General features: G+C 43.1%; 2 protein-coding genes across 4 annotated transcripts in view; one reads left to right on the top strand and one right to left on the bottom strand.

The window, feature by feature from the left end:
* Positions 1-9426, top strand: part of ECPAS (Ecm29 proteasome adaptor and scaffold) — a 70732-nt gene extending 61306 nt beyond the window's left edge. For all 3 annotated transcript variants that reach the window (XM_044427572.1, XM_044427573.1, XM_044427574.1), the window contains 6 exons: positions 1154-1346; positions 2861-3005; positions 4213-4318; positions 5374-5462; positions 5807-5878; positions 6399-9426. In XM_044427572.1, the coding sequence (XP_044283507.1) occupies positions 1154-1346; positions 2861-3005; positions 4213-4318; positions 5374-5462; positions 5807-5878; positions 6399-6538 (745 nt within the window). In that variant the 3' untranslated portion in view covers positions 6539-9426. The remainder of the gene's footprint in view (positions 1-1153; positions 1347-2860; positions 3006-4212; positions 4319-5373; positions 5463-5806; positions 5879-6398) is intronic.
* A 2205-nt stretch (positions 9427-11631) lies between these two features.
* LOC123022138 (structural maintenance of chromosomes protein 2-like) lies at positions 11632-23475 on the bottom strand. Its single transcript, XM_044427575.1, has 14 exons — positions 23398-23475; positions 22986-23124; positions 22594-22713; positions 21604-21808; positions 20543-20678; positions 20041-20165; positions 18790-18983; positions 17452-17595; positions 16883-17077; positions 15242-15442; positions 14499-14615; positions 14067-14227; positions 12882-13029; positions 11632-12476 (listed from the first exon to the last, which is right to left on the bottom strand). Exons 1-14 carry the CDS (start codon positions 23430-23432, stop codon positions 12306-12308), a joined length of 2091 nt encoding a protein of 696 aa, XP_044283510.1. The 5' UTR covers positions 23433-23475; the 3' UTR covers positions 11632-12305.
* Between the last annotated feature and the right edge of the window lie 1479 nt (positions 23476-24954).

The raw sequence follows: 24954 nt of genomic DNA, 5'->3' as shown, positions 1-24954 counted from the left end.
AGCATGAGGGCCAGTCCTCCTTCCTTTCCCTTGCCCAGAAATACACCATGTCTTCCCAAATGTCTCCGTGTATGAGCCGCTGCTCAGTTTTCTTCCAACCTTCCTCACCATCTCCATTGACATGCGCTGCATTTCTTATTCTAGCATGGACAAATCCTTCCAACCCCAAGTGAACCCCCCCCCCCAAGAAAAACGTGTCTATTGTAAAGCATGCAACAGTAGAAGAAAGGCAATTGCTTGCTGAAAAGATTTCTTCATACAGAAGCTACAGGCTATGACCTCAAGAATACCTGCTAAAACATTATGCTAGTGCTCAAACTGTGCTACCCAATTAACTGTGTTGTCCCCACTCATTATAGCACCCTTTTCCATGCTAGCATGTATCCTTGCATCGAGCTACTTGAGAATGAAAATAAAAGGCCCAACAGCTCAGGCTGGAAACTGTGAAAACCACAACCAGTAGATAGCGCTTCCGAGATGGGCCAACTCCACCTGCACTCCTTGAGGCAGTGCTGTACACTTCTTTGCTGCTAGAAAATGATAGGTAGACATCTGGAGAACAACAGAGAGGGCTGGGGAAAGAGAGCAGCTTGCAGGAGTGAGGCAAGCGGTGGCACATCTATTACTAGGCAGGGAGGCTGGATGGCTGGAGAGGCTCCTAGAATGACTGTTCCTTCCAGGGGGCTCTGTGGGAGTTTATCAAAACTGTGGAGATCAGGTTCAGATAGCACAAGAAACCATTGTGATAAGCAGAAACCATAGAACAACTCGCTGTTTCTTATTGTGGTTTTGGAAGATCAAATATACCATGTTGAAATACAATGACTGAAACTGCCACGGCTTGTTATGTCATGCAAACCCCATCACTGAAAATTTCTCTGTGTGTGTGTGGCATAGTGTAAATATTTAGTGCAGAAGCTTGTTTACACTAAAGGAAGGGAAAGGAAAATATAACCAGGTCCTAGAGCCTTTCAGATGAAAGGGGAGCAATAAGTGGTTTAAAAAAATCTTTACAGAGCCAGGCAGATAATAAGCAAGAGCAAAGAGGCATTTATGTCCTAAATAAAAAATAACCTGAGCAGTGAGCTTGGTGAGAGCAACAGAGAAGCAGATAGTGACCCTGTCTTCCTCTCCTTGTCCTTTGCGTTTTCAGTGTGGAACTGTACAAGACAGTACCTGACCAGCCTAGCATTGACGATGTCCTACAGGCCATGCTTAAGGAGTGTCGCAAGGAGAACCTCAGGTACAAGATTGTGGCCCTCCGGTGCACAGCTGATGTGCTGAAGACCACACAGGAAAACCGGTTCCAGGAACTGACGGACATCATCTTTCCATTAATAAAGAAGGTGAAAGTTCACCCATTCTTGCTTCTTACACTATTAGTAATGCTACTTGTAATGATCACAAACAAATAAGAAATACTGTGTAGCGGTTTTATAGCTCTGTAAAATATTCAAAATGGTTGAGATTATATTCTCAGCAGTTTTTATGACTGCTCAGTATTTCCACATCTTGCAGGTGGGATGAGGGGCTGAAGTTGAGAAGCAAGGGGCTTGGCTGATAAGGTCATTTATAAAATTCATTGCACAAGTACAATTTTTATTAAAGACTCCCTAGTTTGTTGCACACTCTTTGCCTGAGCACATTAACTTTCATTTATCTGACCAAAAGGAAAACCAGCAAATCCTAATCTTTCAAGATGTTCATTTAAGTCCATTTGTGAGAACTAAATTGAGACATAAGACTATGTTTTAACTTTTCTCCTTGGATGTTCTTTGCAAATGGGTGCAAGTCATTACATCATGGCCCTGTGTCCTGTCCAGTTTGCTTGCTTGCTTCAGATATGCCACACAAGTTTCCTTTGTAGCCTAAGAGCCACAGAACCCACTGTTGATTATTACTGAAATTTCCTCTTTTGTCCATACAAAAAGACAGGTGGAACTATTTGTAATTTCCTTTAGGCCTCTGGGAGTACAAATATACACATGCTCACTACTCTGTGCATATCTGTTTTGCATGTGTGTGTCTCTCTATATATAGACATGTACACAAAAGCATATACAGGCAGTGACTGGGTTCACACATGATAACCCACATGCAAACTTTGTCATGGGGTGTCATATTTTTCAAACCCAGATGCAATAACAAACCATAGTTTGTTGACCATGAACAGCCCATGAAGAGAGTGCATGATTTGTTAGGTTGTGAAATGTGGGTGGTTTGTTATTGTTGCTGGGGTACCTAACCCAGCAGCATTTCAACAACCACCCATGACTCAGCAGTAATAGGGCACTCCAAGCTAGGACTTGCTGTTCCTGATTCGCTAATGCAAGATTAGCGCTCTCTGCCTTTTTTCCAAGAGGCTTAAAAAATAATTCAGGAAACAATAATCAAGTTATCAATTTATTTATTTAAAACATTTCTATGCCGCCCCCATCGCAACAAAGCCTCGGGGCGGCTCACAACAAAAACATACAAAATCATACAAAAATTATACACTAAAAATATTAAAACCCAGTGCATCTCGGCTTAATTTTTTTTTTAAATCCTACATAATAAATTACTACTTAAAATAAGTTTGATGTGCCTTATTGGATGAACCCTTCTATTTTTGCCAAGCTGTTACTGAGTTAGCTGAGTTTTATTGCCTTAGGTTTTCCACTGCTGTTTTTTAGGTTTAGTGTTTTTTTAAACCATGATGAGTTTAGTTTTTATTAAGCGCTAGCCTGAGTGCATTGTTATGAATAAAAGCAGCAGCAGCAGCAATACAGTATATAAACTGAAATGCCTGAACTGGAGAAGCAAAAAGGTTGACCCATATTCTTCTTACCTCCTTTCTCTTCCAAATTTAACACCGCAGAATTATCCTGAGAACATGGGAGTGAGCTCGCCACAGAATGATGATGAGGATGAGAATGAAAATGAGAAGGAACTCCAGATGGAATCTCTTCTCTGTGCCTTCGAGAGTTTGGGCAAAGCATGGCCTAGAAATCCAGAAACTCAGCGTAGGTTTTCATCCAGCAAAAACTCAGTATAATTTTATCTTAAATACAAAGTGTGCTTCATTTACAGGAGTTTATAGGAGGTCCAGAAAACAACCTGTTCCGCTTGTAACACCCTGTGTTGTCCTACAATTTGTGCCTGTTGCCTTACTGCAGAAAATCTGTTAAGGAGAAAAAGATAGGAAAACTGTGCCATGTCTTCTGACCATTAGTGCTAGGGAGCCCTCTGTCTTGAAGCCCCAAAGCCTGTCCCTCCAGAAAATAAAAGAAAGGGAACACCCCAAGAATATAGAATTTTAATACATCACAGTAATATGACAGTAACAATGGAAAATTATAGTGTTGCAACTTGATTGTATATTGACACAAAAATATAATTTTGTCATCAATAGAAAATGGTGACTGCTGGAAAAATACTCATTTAATCTATTTCTGCTTTTATGTGTGTTTGGAATTTGATAACTGAAGTGAGAGGAGCTTGCATTTGCAACACTCCTTGCTGTACTTACCAGAAATCAGTTTGGAGAAACTAAATGAAGGATTGGAAAAACTATTTCAAACTTTCTAGATAGCTTCATTTCTAGGCTCCACACAAAGCCACATGCATAGTGGGGAGTTGCATCTGTACAAGCAGGATGATCTTTCTAATTAGACCTATACAGATGCAAATTGCTTAATTATATGGGGGGGTCATTTGAGGGTGTAACAATTAGGAGCCAGCTTTCATTTGGGGTGGGGCATGAGAGAGCGGGAAGGAACTTGAATATTTCATGAGAGAGGTGAGATCCAATCCTTGACTGGTATGTTTCCATCTCTTTTCCTCTGACCACCGTTTTTTTCCAAGCAGTGCCTAACTGAGAGTTTGCTGGGCTGAAGCCCACCTAGAAATGATGGTTTCTGATCTGTGAGCCTTTCTTCCAGTGAGTGGCTGCTTGGCAGAGATGGCTAACACAACCTTCCCCAACCTGGTGCCTTCCAAAGGTTTTGGACTTTAACCCCTATCAGTCCTAGGCAACATGATCAATAGTCAGGAAGTCCAGGAATAGCAGTCCAAAACTTCTGGAGAGCACCAGACTGGGGAAAGATAGATAAAGGTATGAGAGGAGGAGGCAGCGACAACTTGTTGGCCGTGCATCAAGATCCAAATGAGGAGGGACTGTTAACATCTGACTTCACTTTATCTTGGCTTACTTGAAAATTTGTTTTTCAGGCTGCTATCGACAAGAACTGTGCAAACTAATGTGTGAGCGGCTGAAACTCAGTACCTGGAAAGTGCAGCTGGGAGTGCTCCAAGCTATGAAGGCTTATTTTCAGGGGTAAGTTGACTCTGGGTGCTCAAGCTGCTGCTGTGGTGCTTTTCTCCTGGGATTTTTTGCATTTTTGTATGTGGGTGTGACAAATCCCATAGCCCACATTTGACAAATTGCATAGCCTTTGTCATTGTGAGTGCACTGCCTGCTAACGTGGGCTGGCGAGCAAGTGGAAAGCCACCCTCATGTCTTTGCAAGCACTTGTACACCTGTCGTACAAGTATTGCCTTGCCCGGTGCTTATTTGTATTTCTGTACAACAGTCAATGTTCCGGCGTGCAACAACATTCTGCAAGCAAATAAATGAAACTTCTTTGCAGTGCAGTGCAGATAAACAGCTTCCTAACTGATTGCATGGACACCATTGCTGTAAGAAGCCTTTTGGTAAAGTGGCTGTCCATTAACAGTGCTTATATCTGGGAACAGATGCACTCATACAGTGCAACTCCCCAGCATAGTCCTTACTGCTACCTACTGGTTTGCGTCAAGAATACCCCCCCCCAAAAAAAATCTGTGGGCATTGCTAGGACTAGCATAGGCTGTGCCATTTCCAGCTTTTCCAGGGTGTTAAAAAAATTTCCTGCCTGTTCTACAGACCCTTCCTGTCTTCTGCGATTTAGTGCTGCAACTCTAAACCGCTTGTGTGAGCACCTCCATTCCAATATTATCTACCAGAAACCCAGCCTGTCTTTCCTCCAAAGGCTGCCTGTGACAGTGGGCCATACACACCTAGATGGGCACACCTACACTCCCTCCTATATCAATGTGCGGGGATGGGATGGGAAGGGAAGGTGTACCATTCCTCTCTCTTTGCTCCTGCAACAGCTTGGGTGGAGGGGGGAGGCCTGCACAACGCGGTGGGCAGCACCCAGGACATCCCCCGCTGCTCCACATAGCCTTCCAGACAGCTGAATGGCAGGCTTCCATTCAGCAGTGGCACCCTTGGCACTTGCATGGGCCGCACAGACTGCCTCCAAGGGCCGTGGCGTGACCTGAGGGACCGAGCAGGCCGCACATTGCTACATTTGAAGAGACTAATGCGTCTGTGTTTGCATTTGGCAGGCTGCTGTTGCTTGAAGCAGAGCACTCAGACCCTGAGGCTTTAACAAGAATACTTTTGGAAACCTGTTCCTCAATTACCCATTCTCTAGGTAAGTATCTTTTCATGGGGTCCGATCTCTTAGGCCACCAAAGCAGTATTACCAAGGGGAAAAAAATGGGGCGCTCTTTGCTTTTAAAATTTACTATATCCATCTGTACTGAATCCCTTTTGGAAATGGATGGGCTGAATGAAGAGCAAATGTATGCTTCTGACTTGCCAGCTGAGGTGGGCCAGATTCTTTAGTTCCAGTAATCCAAAGGATTGCTTAGAACTGCAGTTTTTCTCCTTAAATAATGTTGAAGGCTGGTTCATACTGTCAACTTGCTTCTTTTTGTTGTCATCGTTTGAATAATTGCTTTTCACCCTAAAGAGAACCCTAATTTTCCCCCTTAGAGAATAGAAGCTACACCTCCATAAGAACTGAAGCCTTGTCAGTGATAGAAGTGCTGCTCACAAAACTTGAAGGTAAGTTTTCATTTAAGGAAAAAGAATGGAGCAAGAATCCTAAAGGGTTGAAGGATACTGGAGTGCAACACCTTCCATTCCCAGTTCAGACAGCCACCTATGGAGGACACTATGGTCAGTGGAATCAAAAGCCACCAATATAGGTTTTTGGCCGAAGCTGTTTGCTAGACCTAGCTGTGCCCTGAACTCTAGCTGAAATGGAACTGGATAAGTAATCTCATCTCAGAGCACCTGGAGCTGGTTGGCTACCACTTGCTCAAGACCCTCACTCAGGAAAGGGCTATTTGTCTCCAGCCTAAAATTACTGGGATCTTTGAAGTCTGGGGCAGATTTTTTCAGGAGTGGCCTCACCAAGGCCACTGTTATCTAGTAAGTTGATGCGTTTTCTTTAACCTGTGATTTTATGATGGATTTTAATTGTTAAGAGCCACACTGAAAACCAGTTTTGGGCTGAAAAATCAAGTAGAAATGTATGATCTGGAAAAATAACAATGGTTTTTGATTCCCTTTCTTTTTCTAGAATCCAAACAGTGGGATAGTCTGAGCACAGAAAGCCGAGACCTTCTCATTGGCTCATTAACAACCCTGAGTCTGGATAGCAGGCCGGAACTACAAGACAAAGCATCTTTGTTAAAGAAAACCTTAGAAAATCTTGATTGAATTGAAAACCAACCAAGTGCCATGCAAAACAAAGCAAGCAAAAATTGAAAGTACACAGTGAGCTCTGAATATACAGAGGGAAAGTAAAGATGACTTTGTAGCATGCATCATTCCTTGGCTAAAATAAAGAACACCTTTAATTCTGTTCCCCATTAATTTTCTTTTCTTTTTTAACCATTTCAAGCAGTATGCAAGCCTTGAAAGTATTAAACACCCCCCACCAAAAAAAAATCCATAATGAATCATTGGGAAATTGTTCTGGTCTGTGTGTGAATAAGGCGGGGAAGAAGAAGCACCTTACTGGTAAATTAGTCTGGACAACACTTGTAGTGAGTACATGAGAACAACCCCGGTTAAAAGAATTAATAGAGGTACTTATGGGGGCACAGGAGAGCAAACACCTTTCTGTGGAGCAAGTATTACTTGGTGTTCTACTGATAGCACATGGGGATCCCATTAGAAGGATGTAAGGCACTGATGCTGATGCAGGTCAAGCTCTGTTCAGTCTGGCCTTTTGGCATCCCCTGGCTGTGTGCTGTTTGTTCTGAGTCCCATACTGTCACCTCACCTGTTGTAAAGTAATGTGAAGATTTGGGAAAGTCCATGCCTTCCTGTGTTATAGGTGGCAATCATCCCAGATAAGAATGCACACTGGAAAGCACTTTAATTAGCTGCCTGGAAACAAGGGTGTATCTGGGGACTTGTTTAAAAAGAAATGAGAGGGTGAAACAGAGCACTGCTCTTCATTCAACATTTTTTGCTTGACAATAGTAACAAAACCCTTGTCTAAAATAGGTTTTTCAAGCATGTTCTACATTTCTGTAGAAAGATTTCATAGTAGGATTCCCTTCCTCTGTAAGCCATCGTTTGCTTTGGAAAACTGTAACATTTTAATATTATTAAGATTATGCAATTTATTATAATATCAACTGCAGCATCTTCTGGTTCCTAGGAAGTACTTTTAATTTGCACCATAAGACTTGACATTACATCCGTTAACATGGAGTAAAAATACAATTGTGTTAAATAGCCCTATTACCCTGCCCTTCTTTTCTGTATTTGCAAAAGCTTAAAAATGACATTTGCTCCAATTTTAATAAAGATTTCTTAGTGAAGTTAAATGTTCTTACAACAATGCTTGTAAGATGTTCTTCACAGAGTGAAGTTCAGCAAGACTTGGGGAGGTTTATCATAATACATATACAAAAGAAAGTACTGTGTGGGATCAGGTATGCTACCTGCTAATAATGGGCAGCTTGTGGCCCTCCAGAAATTTTGGCCTGTAACCTCTCTTCATTCCTAGCCAATGGTGAGGGATCATGGGAGTTGTAGGCCAAAAAAGTAGGGAGAGTCACAAGTTGTTCACCCCATGACAATTTGTCATGTGTGATGTTCTTGCATGTCTGTAGCATGTCTCACACGAAGATCTATATACCAGGTAGCCTATTGATTCCTTCATGAAAGTGCTTTCCATTTAGGAATTTTGCGATGTATGGAGCTGTCCTCTGGACAGCTGATACATTTTGGGACTGTTTCCACCATTGGCAGTCCCCACCCAATTCACTGTGGCATCAGGCAAGGCCACCAATGTTTCCTGAAGGAGGCAATACATGCAGCTGCCACAATAAACCCTTCGCTAAGTTTTGATTTTACAAATTCTGACAGACCTTTTAGTGGTTCTCATGAAGCAGTGATGACTCAGACAATTTTGGTGCATCCCGAGGTGATGAGCAGGAACGATAGCTGTTTGAACCAGCAAATTTTGGCGATTTAATCAGTTGCACAGGAAAGGAAATTTTAGGGTTGCTTCATGCTTAATGCTTCAGAAATCCTGAATATGCAGAGGGGCATCATGTCGTTACCTGTATCCTGAGTTACATGTCCCCTCAAAGTGGTGGCGGTGAGTGCATGTTTCTGATGACCCACCACATTTTCAGGGCTGCTGGCATACGTTATGAACCATCCCTTAGGATTCAGCTGAGAAATTGTGACTGGCATGTGTGTTGTCAGACTCTGCCTGTTTGTTCAAAGCCTTGTCTTCTACCAAGCATTTGTGGCTAAGGAAATGTGAGGTGCTGTAAGCTGGTCTAAAAGATTTTAAATGTATTACAGAAAGCTGCTTGTGGTTTATGTTTAGTTTTGAGTTTGCCAAGCACATCTGTAAAACTGAATGTTTGTAGGCACAAGATCTTTGCATAATCTTTAACAAATTCCCCATTTTGTGTCGCCTGAGGGTTTTTTTTTGTATGAAGCAGAATTGTCAAGTGTTGCTTTTTTTCTTTTTGCAACAGTCATTGAGTGTTTTATAGAACCCACAACAACTGTATACTAAATGTGCTAGGTCTCTGACATGACTCTTCAGCAAGGGCTGCAGTATTTTGAGATGGGATCCAAGTTTGAGTTTGGAACAGCTACTGTAATAGGTATTTCCAAGTGGAATTTTATATTTACTGAAGACTAGAAATTCCAGACTAAGAACAACTATAAGAACTATCTGGAATGTGCAAGTTCAGTGAATAGCTTCTCTGAATAGCCTTTTATCTTCCAAATTTAGATTCTGAACTTCTCAAACAAAATGTGTGCCTCTATGAGAACCCTACCTGCAAAAAGTTGACTTAGAGGTCAGATACCCGTCCCTCTTAAATTTGTTGACTTGATCAGAAAAAAAGTGGCCTTTGGAAAGTTATGTTTTCCTCTGAAAACAATTGCACTATAAAACACTGTTGCCCAAATATGGGTGCTTGTGCTGCTGTTTAATGCTGCTTTGTATACCTGGACTGAAGTGTGTAAATTTGACCCTATAGCACCCTCCTGACTTTACAAACTGTTCTCTGTTGAAAGATTTCTAATGTTGCAAGAAAGGTCTCCATTAAATTCACTACATTGAATTTCTGTATCTGGATGTCAAGTATGTCAATGGACTGACTCAAAGAAACCTTCCCACATAAAAGACAAATAAAGGAGCGTTATCTTTTCTTGGATATAATTGCTAGTACTCTGTTGGTGGTAGATAGAAGGTAGAGCAGGTTGTCTCCTCTCACTAAATTTTGAGAGGGCTGTACAAAAGCTAGACTTGAAGTAGCCATCATGACATAAACCCTCCCAGTGCTGGCCCTGGTTTGTGATAGCGAGATAGTATATGATGTTTCTGCCCACTGAGGCCTTCATTGTCCATTTGTTGCAGGCAAGACAAGCCCTCCCTGGCTCCATCATTAGCTGGATGGGAAGACAGCTGGCCTTTTTGTCCTCTACATTAGGACCCTCTCTCATTGATCCCCCAAGCATGGAAATGGCAACATGGGGTTTTAGCAGGCTTAACACTTGGCCAGAGCCTGTTTCTTGTCTTTGAAGTCTTATTATTGCTGGTACTGCTTGCATCTGTGTAATTGTCATGTGGAAACAAAAGCCTGTAGCTCCAGAAAGTTCTCCCATGGAAAAATTTGCCTGTTATAGGCTATGGTTTTTACATCACTCTTGTCTTATTCAGCTGAAAGAACTGTCTTTTCAAGAGATAGTCTTGGGTTTCTTTTCATAGATGGACAGGGAATATGAGCAAAATTCACTGCAGGAAAAGTGTCATAGAAACAGGCAGAAAAGCTTTGTGAAATGGAAGGCAGGACCTGCCCTCTCAAAGAAGGTCAAAGGGCTACTTTGTTTATGTAAGAACACATCTTTGGTATTAGAACAAAAAACGCCCTTCTTAGAAGAGTCATGCATGGGAAATCATCTTAAACTAGAGTGGGGAAAACCTAAATAAACAAGAATTAAGAGCCAAAGGCCACCTTGCAGCAGACATTGCAAGAGGGTGCCTAGAATCTAACAACGGATGCCCATGCTTGTTTGAGCCCAGTGTAGAACCCTGTTGGAAAACACACTTTGCAGTAGTGAGTAGGCTATTCGTAAAAAACCCATACTCTCCCTAAAACATCCTGCTTATAAAACCAGCTAGTACAATTTTTGCAACTGTGGCTACAATATTGACCCTCGGCTAGATACTGCTCTCATCCAGGAGTGCTAGTTCATACTAGCAGGACATTCAAACTGCAATATTTAGTATGTAGAGAAAGGAGTTCATTGGAGAAACATGTGGAAACCAAATAATTAGAAATTTCATTTCTATACCATCCAATAACTGAAGCTCTCTGGGTGATTCACAATTCATAGGCATTGGTATATAATTAAAAATGGATACAATAAAAATACAGAAACACACAGGGTAAAATTCCAACATACAAAATGTAAAACAGTTTATACAAAGCAATTTCAATAAAAACTTGTCCTTCTAAACAACTGACATTTCCCATTGTATGGGATTAAGTGCATGGGTATAGAGGACACCAAAAAAGTGACAGTGCTGACACCATGCCAGCCTCAGTGGGGAAACACTTCCACAATCTGGGGGGAGGGGATGGGGGAACCACTGAGAAGGCCTTCCTGCTGTCACCACCTTCCACAACTTCCTTGGAGAGGGCAGTTGAAGGCAGGCCTCGGATGCAGAGCACGGTGTCCAGCAGATGGGCATTCAGGAGAGGCATTCTGTCAGGTGTTGCATCTGCAAGTGCCTATTTAGGCCACATAATCCAGCCTTGATGTGCTAAAGTTCAGAGCTGAATCAGGAAAGGGAAAAATGGCATTCTTTCTTCAGCCTCACTGGAGCTAACAAGACTTTTTTTGGGGAAAATTAAGGTTCAGAGTTGTTAGTTTTCACTGCAATAGCAACAGTCCTACTATTGCCACCTTCCACAGTTAGCATACATAACAGTCCCAGCTCCCTTTTTTTTACTTTCCATTATAATGAAAGTGGTTTCTCCTCTCTGCATGGAGGCCTGGTCAGGATCTCTATGCCACTAGCCCATTCTTGCTGAGATAGCCACAAAAAGACTTTTAGTTAAGGCACTGAGGACAAAATCCTATGGAAATTCCTACTGATAACAGTTTTGCTGGCCTGGGGTAAGCTAGCAGTTCTAGGCCTGATTTCTGTCTGCACTTGCATGGGATGGTGCTTTGAGCCAGCTTTAGCAGTCTCTAAGATAAAGAGCAAAATACACCATTGTATTTTAATTGATTTATTAGATGAACAACATATTGTGAACTACAGAAAGAGGTGCATGTAAAGTTTACTTTAAAAACAAGAAACGAGCCATGAGTCAGCCAGCACTTCACACTATCTCATCACTTATTTATGCTTTCTCACTCCTTGTAAATGCCAGTTTGGGATTAGGCTTGGGGAGCTCAAACCTTAAGTGTTTCATTCCCATCTTGCCTTAAGTTATTACTAGAGCAAAATCGCACCATGTGTGTTTGCTTCCCTAAATGCATCTCTTTCAGGGATGAACTCACTGGGTAACAAAAAGCTCCTGAAAGCCAGACTCCACTAAATGGCTCATTTTGCTCAGACCTTCAGATAGAAGCAAATTTCATTGGAGTTATTTGGTTATCTTAAATTCAAATAAGTGGCTTTTACCTAGCTGAAAAGATCTGTGAAGTCAGTTAACAAGAGAAAGAACATCAAGAATATTTGCAAGATTCTGAACCCAAGAGATTTCTAACCTAGATGAAAAATAGATTAGACGTCAATCATTTTATTGTGATTATTTTACTGTATTTTAAGCTCCTTCATATTGAGAAGCTGCCAGAAATTTAAAAACATCCTTTAAAAATGGACAATATCCAACAGTTTGCCAGCTGTCTGTTTTTAAAGAGATTAATATTACCAAGCTACTGCGATGCAAGAAACATTTCCCCTTCAAGCAGCCACCTGTGCTCTTTATCTTTTCTCTTTCATTTTGGCCTTGTCAACTCTTTGTTGACCGGCCCCAGTGTTGCCATTCTGAGCCTGAGTGTAGCGCGCTACAGTAGACACACCATCCACAAACTTAGTCTTGTAGAGCACATTTGCATTGTTGAACATGCCATCCTTCAAGGATACCACAATGAACTGGGGACAAGGGAAAACAGCACTGTTAAGCTTACATCTGAAACACGGCCCTTATTTTCATTTTCCCACTCTCCAGCCTGATCTAGTCAGCCCCAATTCTGAGCTCTCTCATGCTATGAAGGCAACAGAGGAAGGCCTTGGGGAATGCTGAAGAAATGAAAGTGCTCTTTCCTCACTTCTTGCTTCCCGAATTTCCGCTCCTCCCCACCAGAGGTCTGAATAGCACCTTTTCCTGGGGATGCAGGATACAGTGCAACATGCTGATGCACTGTAAAAAAACTAGGGGTGGGAGAGCAACTGATGCATAGAGAACAAACCCAGGAAAACCCAACAAGCTCCATGGCACAGCCAGGACTGGACCTTGTCCAAGATCTTAGAGGGCACTCTCTGATATTAGCTCCTTACCTGGGAATGTCGGAAGTGCGTCCGAAGCATCTGCCCAATATTCTGGGTGTGAGAGAGATCGAGGGCTGCATCAACCTCATCCAGGATGTAAATTGGGGCAGGCTTGAAGAGAAGCATGGCTAAGATCAAAGACAAAGCTACGAGGGATCTTTAAAAGAAGAAAAGAAACCTTCAATGTGGAGATGCTGACTGTCCTGTTTTCAATAATTAGACTGAGTTTGTCCTTCTGAAATTAGAAACTTCATTTCTAGAGGAAAAACATGTACAAGTAACTATGAATTAGTTCTCTTTGAGATTACTAATCAAACTGGGCCTTTACACACACTCTTAAAATCCTCATGTAAACTCCAAGTCCTTTGTTAGATATAAATAAGATGAATTTGGATGTAGAGCAGATTTCAGTTTCAATATAAGTGCACACTTTGTTCATCCTGGTAACAACTGCACTTTCTTTTAAAAGCGTATTCTTTCCATTTCAAAGCAAGAGTGGGATGAGGCTAATTGCTCACGGCTACTGGTGGGTTCACCGAGAACAAGCAGAGATTTGAACCAGGAACAAGTGATGCTGTTCATGAATAGGTATGCCATCTTCCCTGCCTCCTCCAGTGTATCTTTAGGTCTGTAACCACATTCACACATCACTCCATGTCGGCATGACTGGCCAGAAAATGCTGGGAGCCGCAGTCCCACTATCCGTTGGCTGGAGTGATGGCAGGTGGGGATAATGCTGCTCAGAGTCCATGCCCAGGGCTTTTGAATGAAACAAGCTTGCTGCATCCTGTAAGCCACTGGCTATCTGTCCTGGTCTTCTCCCCTGATTTAATTGGCCCACACCAGTGGATTTCACAGTGCTTTGTTGATTTTAGCTCCCACACTGAGATTATTTTGCAATGAAAGCAGGTAATACAGTTGATAGATAATAGGTATTCTTGATATCAGAATGATGAGCCCCAGAAACTTGATGCTGCATTCCAGCTGAAGATGGAACTCATGCATCTTAACCAGGTCTGCTTCCAGATCCTGTTACAGGTAGTAATGCGCAAAACCTACTGATCACTTTGTACTTTGGGAGAAAGAGATGAGACAAGCAGAAGTCCAGGTGGAAAAACACCACAAAAATTCAAACCTGGACAGTCTGTGATGTTCTACCTTGTTTGCTCCACCCCAGCTCTGAAACACACTAACCTTTGTCCCCCACTTAATTCAGTTAAGTTTTCCTTCCAGGTGTTTCCCAAGGCAACTTTGAACTCCAGGCCATTTAGAACGGTTTGCCCTTCCGGAGGAGACAGCAGTGCGTTGGCCCCTGGCAGAAGGGTCGAGAAAATGGATCCAAAGTCCTTGTTTACCTAGAAAATGAAATGTAACACTCACAGCTCCAGAAACACTTTTGGTAGAATTGCATTTGACCTGATCCATGATCTCCATTTCAGCAATAAAGCCATTCCACAGCAACAGAGAAGCACTCGTGTTGCTTGATGAGACGTTTGGGCATGCCAAGCAGTACTGAAAATGGACAATGTGGTCATCCTGGCTAATCCATCAAGAATGAAAGCAGGTGTGTTGTTGAGTCTGTGCACAATGGAAGGTCAGATTAAAGTATCCATGAAGGAGTCTTACCTTTTGCCAGGCAATGTTTAAAGCTTCATTTTTCTTTTGGTCGAGCTCCACAATTGTTGCAAGAATTTTAGACTTGTCATTCTCAACAATTCTTTTCTTCTTCATCAAGTCATTGTACTGGAACAGACAGGGCAGAAGATATTGTAATAAGGTGTTGCGGAGATTATTCAATTGTAGACTCGGCTGGTTTTCTTTATTTTCGGGCAGGCTGGGAGTTGAAGGATGTCCCCGAGCACAGTAACTAAGGGAACATGTGCAACTCTACTTTGTCAGTAGATATTGGAGGCCTTCTGCTAGATACGTACAACATATACTTCTTGCTTTTGTATGCAGGAAAGGGGCTCAAACCTGGCCCTTTCAGGTTTCCAAAATGATGATGCTCTTTTGCTCTTTCTCTAGAGCCCCCTGATTGTTCGGTATTTCCTGGCTTTTGTGTATTTTTTCCCTCATTCTAAAACATCGAAATGCCTCTCTTAAGCCTGACTTACTGGCAGCAAGAGCTTTTCAGCTAAAATCACTGCTGAAATGCAACCAGGAGCTTCTCGAAAATGAAATTCAGCCCTGGGATTGAAAGAGGGTTGGCACAGCTGATCTAAGGTGAGTAGCGGGAGAGGACAGCATCTGCTCCTTGCTTTGGATTCATTCTCTCTCTCTCCCCCACACACAGCTTCTGCATTAGAATAGAACAATGCAAGATGAGGTGTGACCATGTAGCATAAGAAACTAGCAAAATAAGAACTTACTCTTTCTTCTACTTCAGAAAGCATGTTCATAGCTCTCATGTTGACATTCCTGCCCAGCTTCTCTTTCTTTTCCTGCAGTTTATTCAGCCTCTGACCAGCTTCCTTCGGATTGTTAGTCTGGAAATCATATGCTGTGTTTGGCTGGCCAAAAAGGTGCTTTTCTGAAGCAATCCAGTCATAGTCTTTGAGCATTTTAGCTACCTGTAAATGCACAGATGAAGAACCCAAATGGGGAGATTTGTAAGCGCATCTAGAATTCTTAGCACAACTATTCCTAATAGGGGAGGTGTGCCCACACACACACAAAATGTGGGGCCTCAAAATGGCTCCAAGGATAAAAACTTACATAAATCAAAAGTAACAAACCCAAACATTTCTGTTGCAGCTTCCCTTTGGAAACTGAAACAACAGGAAAACACATTGGCCTACTGTGATATCTTAGCCTTGTCTTTTAGTTTTTCTCCTGTGTTCTGTGCTGCCATTCCTCTTTTCTGGGTGCACCACTATAGCCCAAGGGGATATAAAGTAACAAACACAAGCACTCTTTGTGGATTCATCCAGCATTCCCTGGATCCCCTGAACAACTGGACAGCAGCGCCATTCCAAGGGTGTGAACAAAGGTGTGATGTAATTCCTTTAATGCAGCCAGCAGTGCCCCAAGCAGGAGCAGGTGAATCCTGGAAGCGTTCCTTGTTGCACAGAAACGCAACGTTACATCCAGGGGTCCTGACTGGCTAGCCAAAAAGGGAGGGCAGGATCTCAGGAGGCCATGTCCACGATTGCTCTGGGTGCCTGAGATTAAAATATAATAAAATAATAAGCCATGCCAGCAGTCAGGAAATGCCTGGGCAAAAAAAAGGGGACTTAAGCAGGAACACTCCACACTAGCAGCCTGCTTGATCTCTCACTGCTGAGCAGGCCCTCCTCCTCGCCATGGCCACACCAACCTTCGCACGCAGGGCCTGCCCATCAGAGCACAGGGCGTGGGAGGCCTCTGCAGTGGAAGGTGGCCTCTCAGATACCTCTTAGGCGTGGAAGGGCAAAGTTTATCCTCCAAAGGCAAGACCAAGCTGTGCTGTGGGGATCTTGTAGGTACCAGTGGAACAAGGTTTTTATAGCTTTCTTACTTTTATCAGGCCAAGGGAGTGCAAGAATGCTGGCAGGAATGGCAGAACTTAGGAAGAAGTGTAATTCAAGGGTTAGTTCCTGGCACAGGGGTTGATGCGAGAGGGAAGTACTTACAGCAACTTTTTGCTTTTAAATAAGGTGAATAGTGGGAGAACTCAATCAAAGGTAATGGATTGATTTATATATTGTATTTTTAACTCTTTCTGAACCCATCCATTGCACTTTACAAAAGGTTCAGAAAAACACAAATAAAAACTTGTAAAAGCTTAAAACAGCTTGAAAAGTCCTAAAAAAAAAAGCCAAATTTAAATAAGCTTGACCTCCTCCTGAACATAAACAAGCAGGGACCAGTTTCCAGGATTTGGGAGCAAGCTGGACAAAGCCCCTCATTGTGCTCTTGAGAAGCAGAACCCTGCAAGCAGCGACACTTTCGCCAGGACCTCTTCTGCTGGTCTGGATAACTGAGCCACTTCACAGTGAGACCAGGAAGAAGCAGAGATGATGCTCACGTACCTTTGCAGAAGCCTCAGAAGCCTCGCGCTTGTGTTTACTGATATTGTGCTCCAGCTCTTTGATCCTAAGCTGTGATTCATTGTGCTGTTCTTTATATTTCACAGCCTCTGCAGATTTGGCTTTAATTGCTTTGTCCTGGGCCGTGACCACTGCCTTTTGTTTGGCCAGCTCCTCCTGAGCGTTCTTCACAGCTTCCTGGACAGCAAACAAGACAGGAACCCCCCCAGTGTGATGACTGCTACAAAAGGAGAGAAGACTGCCAAGTATGAATCTGGGAGCAGCTCTCAAAAACAGCTACGCTGAAGGGAAAATCCTGGCCTTCCCACTGTGAACGCAAAGATAAAAGTAGGAAGCAGAACATCTTCCAAGTGTGGCAAGCTAACCACCAGCAAAGGATGGAATGAGGGGGCGGGCTGAAGCCCCAAGCCCCTCCCTCAAACCAGCAAAGCTGGACTGATGACTGGGCGTTCTGAGCATCTTGAGATCCCCCTGGAGAGCTCCAGACCAGAGATGAAAGGTGCTAGGTGGAAATGCTCCAGAATCTTTTTACTCATGGTTGCCAGACTAACCTTGTTCTTTGCTACTTCGGCTGATATCACCTCAATCTGCTCTTGGAATGCTTTAATAGCTTCGCTGACAGCCTCAATCTGCTGTTTATAAGAGTTTTGTTCCCGTTTTAGCTCTTCAAGTTCCAACACTAGTGCTTCCACCTCCTAAACAACAAGAAAAGGGAAATAAATGTGAAAATCCTATGCACACATGCCTGCAGGATCTAGTGAGAAAACTTTCATAAACTTGGGCTGCATCAGTGGTTCCTTATTTTGCTTTGATCTAATGGGATGGAGTAAGCTTGGCTCTCCAAGAGCTTTCCGAGTGTTCTGCTGTCAATTAAGCATTTTCACATTAAAATGTCAGCCCTGGATCCACCAAGTATCTACCAAGCAGTCCTTCCTTGTTTCAGGGGGTTCTGGGATATAGACACACTCTGATCTCATGAGGGCTGCTAGCAAGTTCTCTTGGCCACCATTCCAGTATGTGGAATGGACACATACTCTAGAATATGCCCCACTCTCCTCTACAGCTCCACACTGCAGGGGAGCCTGGGACATGCTGTTTTCAGGGGAGCTTGCTAGCCTTTATGGAATGTTCCTTTTCTACCGAGGAGCCTGAGAAGCTCCAAAGGAACTCAGGATTCCACAGAACCCAGCTAAGAAGCCACCAGTACATCACAACAAGAGAACTCAGGGTTGGCTGAAACTTGTGTACCTAAACTGAACTGAGAAACACCCCTCCCATGTAGCATGATGAAAGCTACTGCAAGTCATCGCCACTTGATCAGAGCAGAAGGCGGCGTTGAAATTCAGTTGCCAGGAGAACATTGCAGTTCTATGGCTGGACTTGACAGTGGATCGTTCAGGTGCTCATGGCCCTGAAACAGTGCTGGGGTTAACTGTGGAGTCTCAGACAAGTCACTGCCTTTTTGTCCAGAGTTCTTGCAGGGTGAACACAGAGCTCTGGGCTCCTTCCAGAAAGGGAAGAGCCAAATTAAACAGTCCGGGCCAGTTTGGACATCACACTAAACCATGTCAGGACCAAAGTGGAGTGAGCATCATGGTTCTCAGATGGCCACAAGTAAGGACTAGAAGCATTCATTTCCAGTTTTGATTAACCACAATTTAACATTGTGCCCAAACTCTAACTTGCAATTAATCTTAACAATGGTTGTGGAAGCTACTATCTTTTCAACCATAAGCTGCCAAGCACTTCCGTAATATTACTTATTTTACTAACTTTAATGCAACAAGAATGAACTTCAATAAAATAAGCATAGAGACATAATTCCAGTTTGATTCTTTTCCATGCTGGCTGCTTTTCAGCCTTCTTAAAATTGCTATTCAGAGTTTTACCTGCTCCTTTTCTTTCATCTTTTTGCTAGAAGCATCTGCTTTCTTCTTGGCTCCATCTAGTTTCTGCTGGGCATTTTTCAACTCTTTCTCCCTTTCTGCTTCAGCATTTTTCATTTTGTTTTCTAGCACCTTCAGTTTTTCCTCTGCTTTTATTTGTACCTCCTTAGTTTTCTTCAAAGTCTCCTCACTTTCCTCTGAAAAGCAAAAGACTGTTAATTCCAGGCTTTTATGCAGAAAAATTTGATTGTAATCATATGGAAAGCTAAATAATTCTCCTGAAACCTTTTTAGAAACCTGGAAAGAAAATGGAATATATGGCTAAAATTCCATCATTTTGAAACCACATACCAGTTTACACTGTACCATCATTCTCTTTTGCACTAATTTTATATTTGTAGGACTTCTTGTGTCATATATACTGTGGCTTTCCTCAGCCTGATATGGGCCAGCTTTTATGCACAACAGCTCCTATCAGCCAACGTGGCCATTGGTCAGGGATGATAGTGGCTGTAGTCCAAAACCAGAGCACCACTTGAGTGAAGGCTGACATGGGACGGGTCAGCCAGAAGTGACCCAAAGAGGAATTCACTTTCCAGAATGCTCCTGGGGATTGGGCAGAATCAGGGGCGCAGTCCCTTGTAGGCGGAAGGATTACAGGCATCCTTGGCAGAGCAAGGGGAGCACTGGCTGCTGCTGCCTTCTTCTCACTCTGCAAAGCAACTGAACAGACCGGCTACCTACGGGCAGAACTCTGGAGCAAGGATGAAGCAGGCTGAGATGCCACCAGGATAGGCTGTACCTTGACGTCAGTCTCCTCCTCTCCCCAATCCCCTGGAATATTCCCCAGAAGCTCTTCTCTGAGGTCATGCTTACAGCCATGGAGAAACAGCAAACACCGTCTTTTCCATGCCTGCTCCAAGAGGAAGCGGGGAACTGAGTGCGAATCCCCAGCTCTTTGAGGTTGGAGCTCTTTCTGAGGTCAGAGCTCCTTTGCAATATCAGATTTAGGGGCTACAGGATTGCTCGGTTACTTCCCCTTGGAGAGAGAAAATGTTATGCGAAAACTCAACATTTAATGGCCACTAAGAAGTGATAAAGTTCCAAAGCACCATTTGCATTCAATTTAACTTCCTTTAAAATGATTAAATGTTCTGGCTTGAAGATTTTTCCTCCTCCGAGAAATAGATTTGCACTCTCCTGCTCAGTATTTACAGTTACTTAAAACCTACAGTAACAGCTTTTCCTCCTCACCAATGGTTCTTTTCAGTGTTTCTAATTCCTCCTGCTGTTTTTGATAGGAACTTTGCCGCAGCTTGGTTTGTAGTAGTTGAGCTTCTTCAGACTTCAGCTCCCACTGCTGTTTCAGTTGACGATACCTTAACAAATGAAATAATTTCAGAACATATTTCAGCTCTTCATCAACACATTTTCAGTACCCCAACAAATCAATTTAATGGGATATCAGTAATATTAAAAACATACTGTAACAAGCCTCTTTTGATAATAGTAACATTTTTTAAATTGCTGCAGTTGCTACATAACTGTTTTTTACTTGGTGTGATAGTGGTCAGCTGCCACAAGTCATGTGTAAAAATCCAATACACTGCTGTTTTTATTCATTTAGAGATTTTTAATCTAGAAAAGAGCCCCTCACCACCCAAAGCACCAGATTATAATATGCTCATACTACACAATGTAAGAACATTCCCTTCTATGCACAAGTTCTGCACAAAGGAAGTAAGTCCATACGTACTTTTCAGCAGTTCCCTGCAGACTTGCCAGTTCCTTTCCTAACATTTGTAGCTCGGCCTCCTTTGCTTTTAACTTCTGCTGCACATCTTGTACCTCATGGAGCTTGGACAAAATCGATGCAGACTGTGACCGTGCACCTGGATCATAGCAATACAACAGAGGGGCAGACCGATAAAGCTGCTTGAATTGAGATCAAGTCTCTTGGACAATTACAACGCTGTTCCATAATTAAACGTGCTGCACTGTTTTGCTTGGAAATACTGTCTTTGGAATCGTGACATAAAAACCACCTTTGGAGGCCAGACCTGTGATGGATGTCTCACATCCTTGAGTGATCCATGGGAACGGACACACCTGTGGATTCTGTTTATTTCTTACATTTTCATACTGCCCAATAGTCAGATCTCTCTGGATAGGTCACAAGAATTAAAAGTCTACCATACAACATGATAAAACATGATAGGAAACCTTTAAGAGCTTAAAACAAAATAGTAGTACCAGAGGGAGAACCAGGAATTGGTAAAGATCTAGACAAAAACACCCTCCACGACACACACATGCACACAAAAGCAAAACTGAGGGAATTAAAAAGCCTGGGAAAATAAATACTCTTCACCTGGCACTGAAGAAACCACAAATATTGGCAACAGGTGAGCCTTTCTAAGGAGGGCACTGCACAAACAGAGGGCTACCACTAAAAAGGCCCCTTCTTTAGGGGCCCCACACCTCATCTGGTGTAGGCAAGTGAAGGAGGGCCTCTGAGCATCCTCTTAGGGTACAGGAAGGTATATATAGTAGGAGATAACCCTTAGGTAATCTAGTCCAAGCCATTTAGGGATTTAAAAGTTAATTCCAGCACTTTGCATTGGGTCCAGAAATGGACTAGAAATCAATGCAGATCACAGAATCTTGTGTGCTATCCCCAGCCCTGGGAAACAGTCACAGGATGTTTGAGGTGCAGCCTTTAGCAAACATGTCAGTATAGTAAAACAGCTTTCTTTCTGAAACAAATCTAATAGAACGGCGTACAAGGTGTGATACGAAATAAAAGAGAGCCATTACCTCCACTAAGCGTGCCCTGAGGATCAAAGGTGTCTCCGCCAAGCGTAACTGTCTTTGTCATTATCCTTTTGTCAAAGGTGACTTTCTTGGCATTATCCATGTTGTCACAAACGAGTGTGCCCCCAAAGACATATTCCATCGCTTTCTGAATGTCAGATTCATAACCCACCAGACTTAGAGCCAGATGGACATTGTCATCACCCACCTAATGTTCAAAAGAAAAAGTATGAACACAGGACAAAGGCAAGAGGATTATGCTGACAGAAGGGGCTGCATTCAAGGACTTTCCTTGCCTTTCTTCAAAGTGGCCCAGGGGAGAGATTTGGGTTCAAGGTTGGGGCCGTTGTCCCACCATCCGCCACCCATCCTTTCCTCAGAGAGGTTGGACAGCCTGGATGAGGATCTCGTCTAACATAAGGGCCTCACATGGCCTGTAGTAAAGGCATGTTCACCCTACTCTTAAAGGAGAGGTGCACAAAACTGCCCCCCTCCCCAAAGGGTCACAAGCAATACTGGCTTGGGGAGCAAGGGCTGCACTGATGCACGCACACACACAAAACACACACACAACACACGTTCTTTCCCCATAGCCAGTTGTGACACAGATTGCTCTTTCTTCGGGGCTACAAGCAGTAGGGAAAAGAACTGTTTGTATAAGGATCTCTGGGAAAGGGAATGGAGAATTCAAGACACTTTTAGCAGGTCACAAGATTTGCACCCGTCTTAAAGGGAAAAGGTAATCAGAAAACAGGACTGAAAAGCATGTAGTAAGAAGGGTAATAATCATCTAGCCCAGACCACAACACCTGCTGTTCCCCCAGCCAGAAGGGAATGATGGGAATTGTAGCCCAGTACATCCGAAGGGCATGCGGATGGCGAGAGGCTGAAGCGTGTAGCTAACCACTCTACATCTGGGCAAGTGTGGAAAAGGGAAAGACCCCAAGACGCCGCAAAAATGCTTTTGCAAATCCCTGTACAAATAGAGCATACCAAGTTTTTGGCCACTCTGATCGCTTCTTTCCCAACACACTTGGCTGAGATTTTATTTAGCGGAATGATGGTATATCGACGCTTCAGTTCACCCTTTTCTAGCAGTTTCTTGCCTGTAACCTAATATAAGGAGGGGAAAAAAACCAGGCACATTTCACACTCGCATGCTAATCCATTTGGTTTATAGCAATTCTTAAATCAATGAAAGAGAGCAGCAATAACAGAAGATGCTTCCAATGGCTTACAAGCTTCAAATTGCCTAACTCTTGAAGGCTTTCTGTAGCTTACAAGGTGAAGAAGCATGAGTTTAGCTGAACATCTCAAACTTTGTAAGAAACAAGGGCTGTTTCGCATATTATAGTTTTAGGCAGTCACCTATATGACAAACATACCTCTGTATCCACCACTACATTGTAGAGTCGACCGCCAGCAACTACTTCTAGTGCTGTAGCTGTAGAGACATCTTTCACAGTGATCAGAGACGCCACAAGGCCTTTGACATGGTCTGGGTTCCAGTTCTTTTCTGGATCCCTTGAATGAATTAACACGTGTTAGCAGTAAGTCGCCCACTGCCAGAGTAATCAGTAAACTGAAGGAATCCCATCCAAAGTCAGAATGTTTCCTCTCAGCTTTTGCACTTTAATGCTGCCTTCTAGATTTTTTGGCCTACAACTCCCATGATCCCCAGCCAACAGGCTGGTGGCCATACTGGCTGAAGGTGATGGGAGTTCTTTTCCAACACACCTGGAAGGCACCAGATCAGGGAAGGCTGTTTAAATGAAACAGGTTGCTCTGTAGGCTTACCTGTATTCAAAGCGAAGATTGGGGAACCTGGTCATTAAAGTTTCAGAGGACTCTCTCAAGCGGTTAACCTCACGGGACAACTCCCGTTGTTTTTCTAAAAGGCTTTCTTCTCTGTTGTCTAGAACAGCCAATATAGACATAAAATGAAAATCCACTTACCATCTTTTTACAAGGGTACAGAGTAAAGTTGTTTAGGAGCAAACGCACAGCTCTGCCTAAAGTCAGTGTAATGTAGTGGGGAAAATGCATGTCGCAACTTTGGCCTGCACGCCACAATGGCACACAACCAATTTAAAGATGGGATGTGCTCTGGGCAGAGCATGGAAGTGTCCCATCTGGTTCCAATCTTGCTTACATGTTCACCGGCCCACAGGCATGCAGTATCATGTCCGTGCTCCCCTTTTGGCTCGTGCCTCGTTCATCATGGGCCATGAGGCTTCTCACTAACAAAGTGCACTGCTGTTTTTACAGAGACAGAAATTCATCTGAGCATGATGCACCCCTGTGCATACAAAGCTCTCCATGGAAAGCTTCACAGAGAATTCAGGGCCGCCGGCTTTCTCAGCAGTTTCTGAGACATGGCATGCCACTTTCACACTGGCATAATTTCTCTCCTCGTGCACATTATCTCTGTATTCCTACTCCCATCCCGCTATGCCCCAACTGTTATGGCAGGCAAACCTTCATAGTTGAGTGCTTTCATTTCACTTTCTAGTTTTTCCTTCTGCTTTTGGACAGTTACAAATGTATCGTGATCTTTCTTGTAACCGCTGTCCATTTTTTTGACTTCAGCTTGTTTGGTCTTCAGCTCTTGTTGGGCATGTTTCAGCTTCATCTGAGCCTGCAAAGAAAACCCAGAGCAAAGCTAAGATTTCAATTGTGCAGCTCCATTTCTTCCCCGCTTGGAACATGAAGGTATAAACCAGACTCAGTTAACAGAGGCTGCAATCCTGTATCTGCTTACTTGAGACTAAGCCCCAGTGAACTTACTGAGACTAGCATTTTAGTGGACTTGCTTAGGCTTAGACTTAGGCTTACACTGTTAGTGAGCATTATAGCCAGGGAAATACTCACATCAGCAAGATGTTCCCTCTGTGGAATATATGCCTACCACCAGCTTCCAGTGCAGCCAAAAATGTTGGTGGCTTGCTGATTCGAAAATAAATTAATTTCTCCCTCGTAACCTTCTGTGGTGGTTTGCTGCAAAAATGTGCCAGCAAATCAGCTATCATTGTTGCTACTGCACTAAATTTCAGAAACACATCAGCCACAGAAGGTGGTCTGCAGGACCCAGGGTGCAGGAGGAAGTACTCTTGACCCTCCGAAGTTGCTTACCCTCAGTATAGAGATGACAGTTTCATCACACCATTACAGCTGGTGATAACAAACTATAATAGCAGATGGGTTCAACTGTTAGGACTGTGGCTATTTTGTCAGATCAGATCCTCAACAGTTTGCATGCAATTTGTTGTTGCAGATTAACCCTTGATTTTCCATATTTCTCACTTCCATTTTACCACCTGTGATGACCTCTATTGTAGATTGTTAATGTGACAT

The sequence above is a fragment of the Varanus komodoensis genome, unplaced genomic scaffold (assembly GCF_004798865.1).
Source record: "Varanus komodoensis strain SLA01 unplaced genomic scaffold, ASM479886v1 scaffold19, whole genome shotgun sequence".
Taxonomy (NCBI): domain Eukaryota; kingdom Metazoa; phylum Chordata; class Lepidosauria; order Squamata; family Varanidae; genus Varanus; species Varanus komodoensis.
This window is presented reverse-complemented; position numbering and strand designations above follow the sequence as displayed.

What these genes read in the sequence shown, in the direction of transcription:
- LOC123022138 (XM_044427575.1), bottom strand. Translation starts at nt 23,432, where the DNA reads ATGACCAGGTTCCCCAATCTTCGCTTTGAATACAG. An exon ending in CTGCAGGGAACTGCTGAAAA is followed by an intron (nt 20,166 to 20,542) that starts GTACGTATGGAC and finishes TCATTTGTTAAG; the next exon opens with GTATCGTCAACTGAAACAGC. An exon ending in TAAACATTGCCTGGCAAAAG is followed by an intron (nt 14,228 to 14,498) that starts GTAAGACTCCTT and finishes TTCATTTTCTAG; the next exon opens with GTAAACAAGGACTTTGGATC.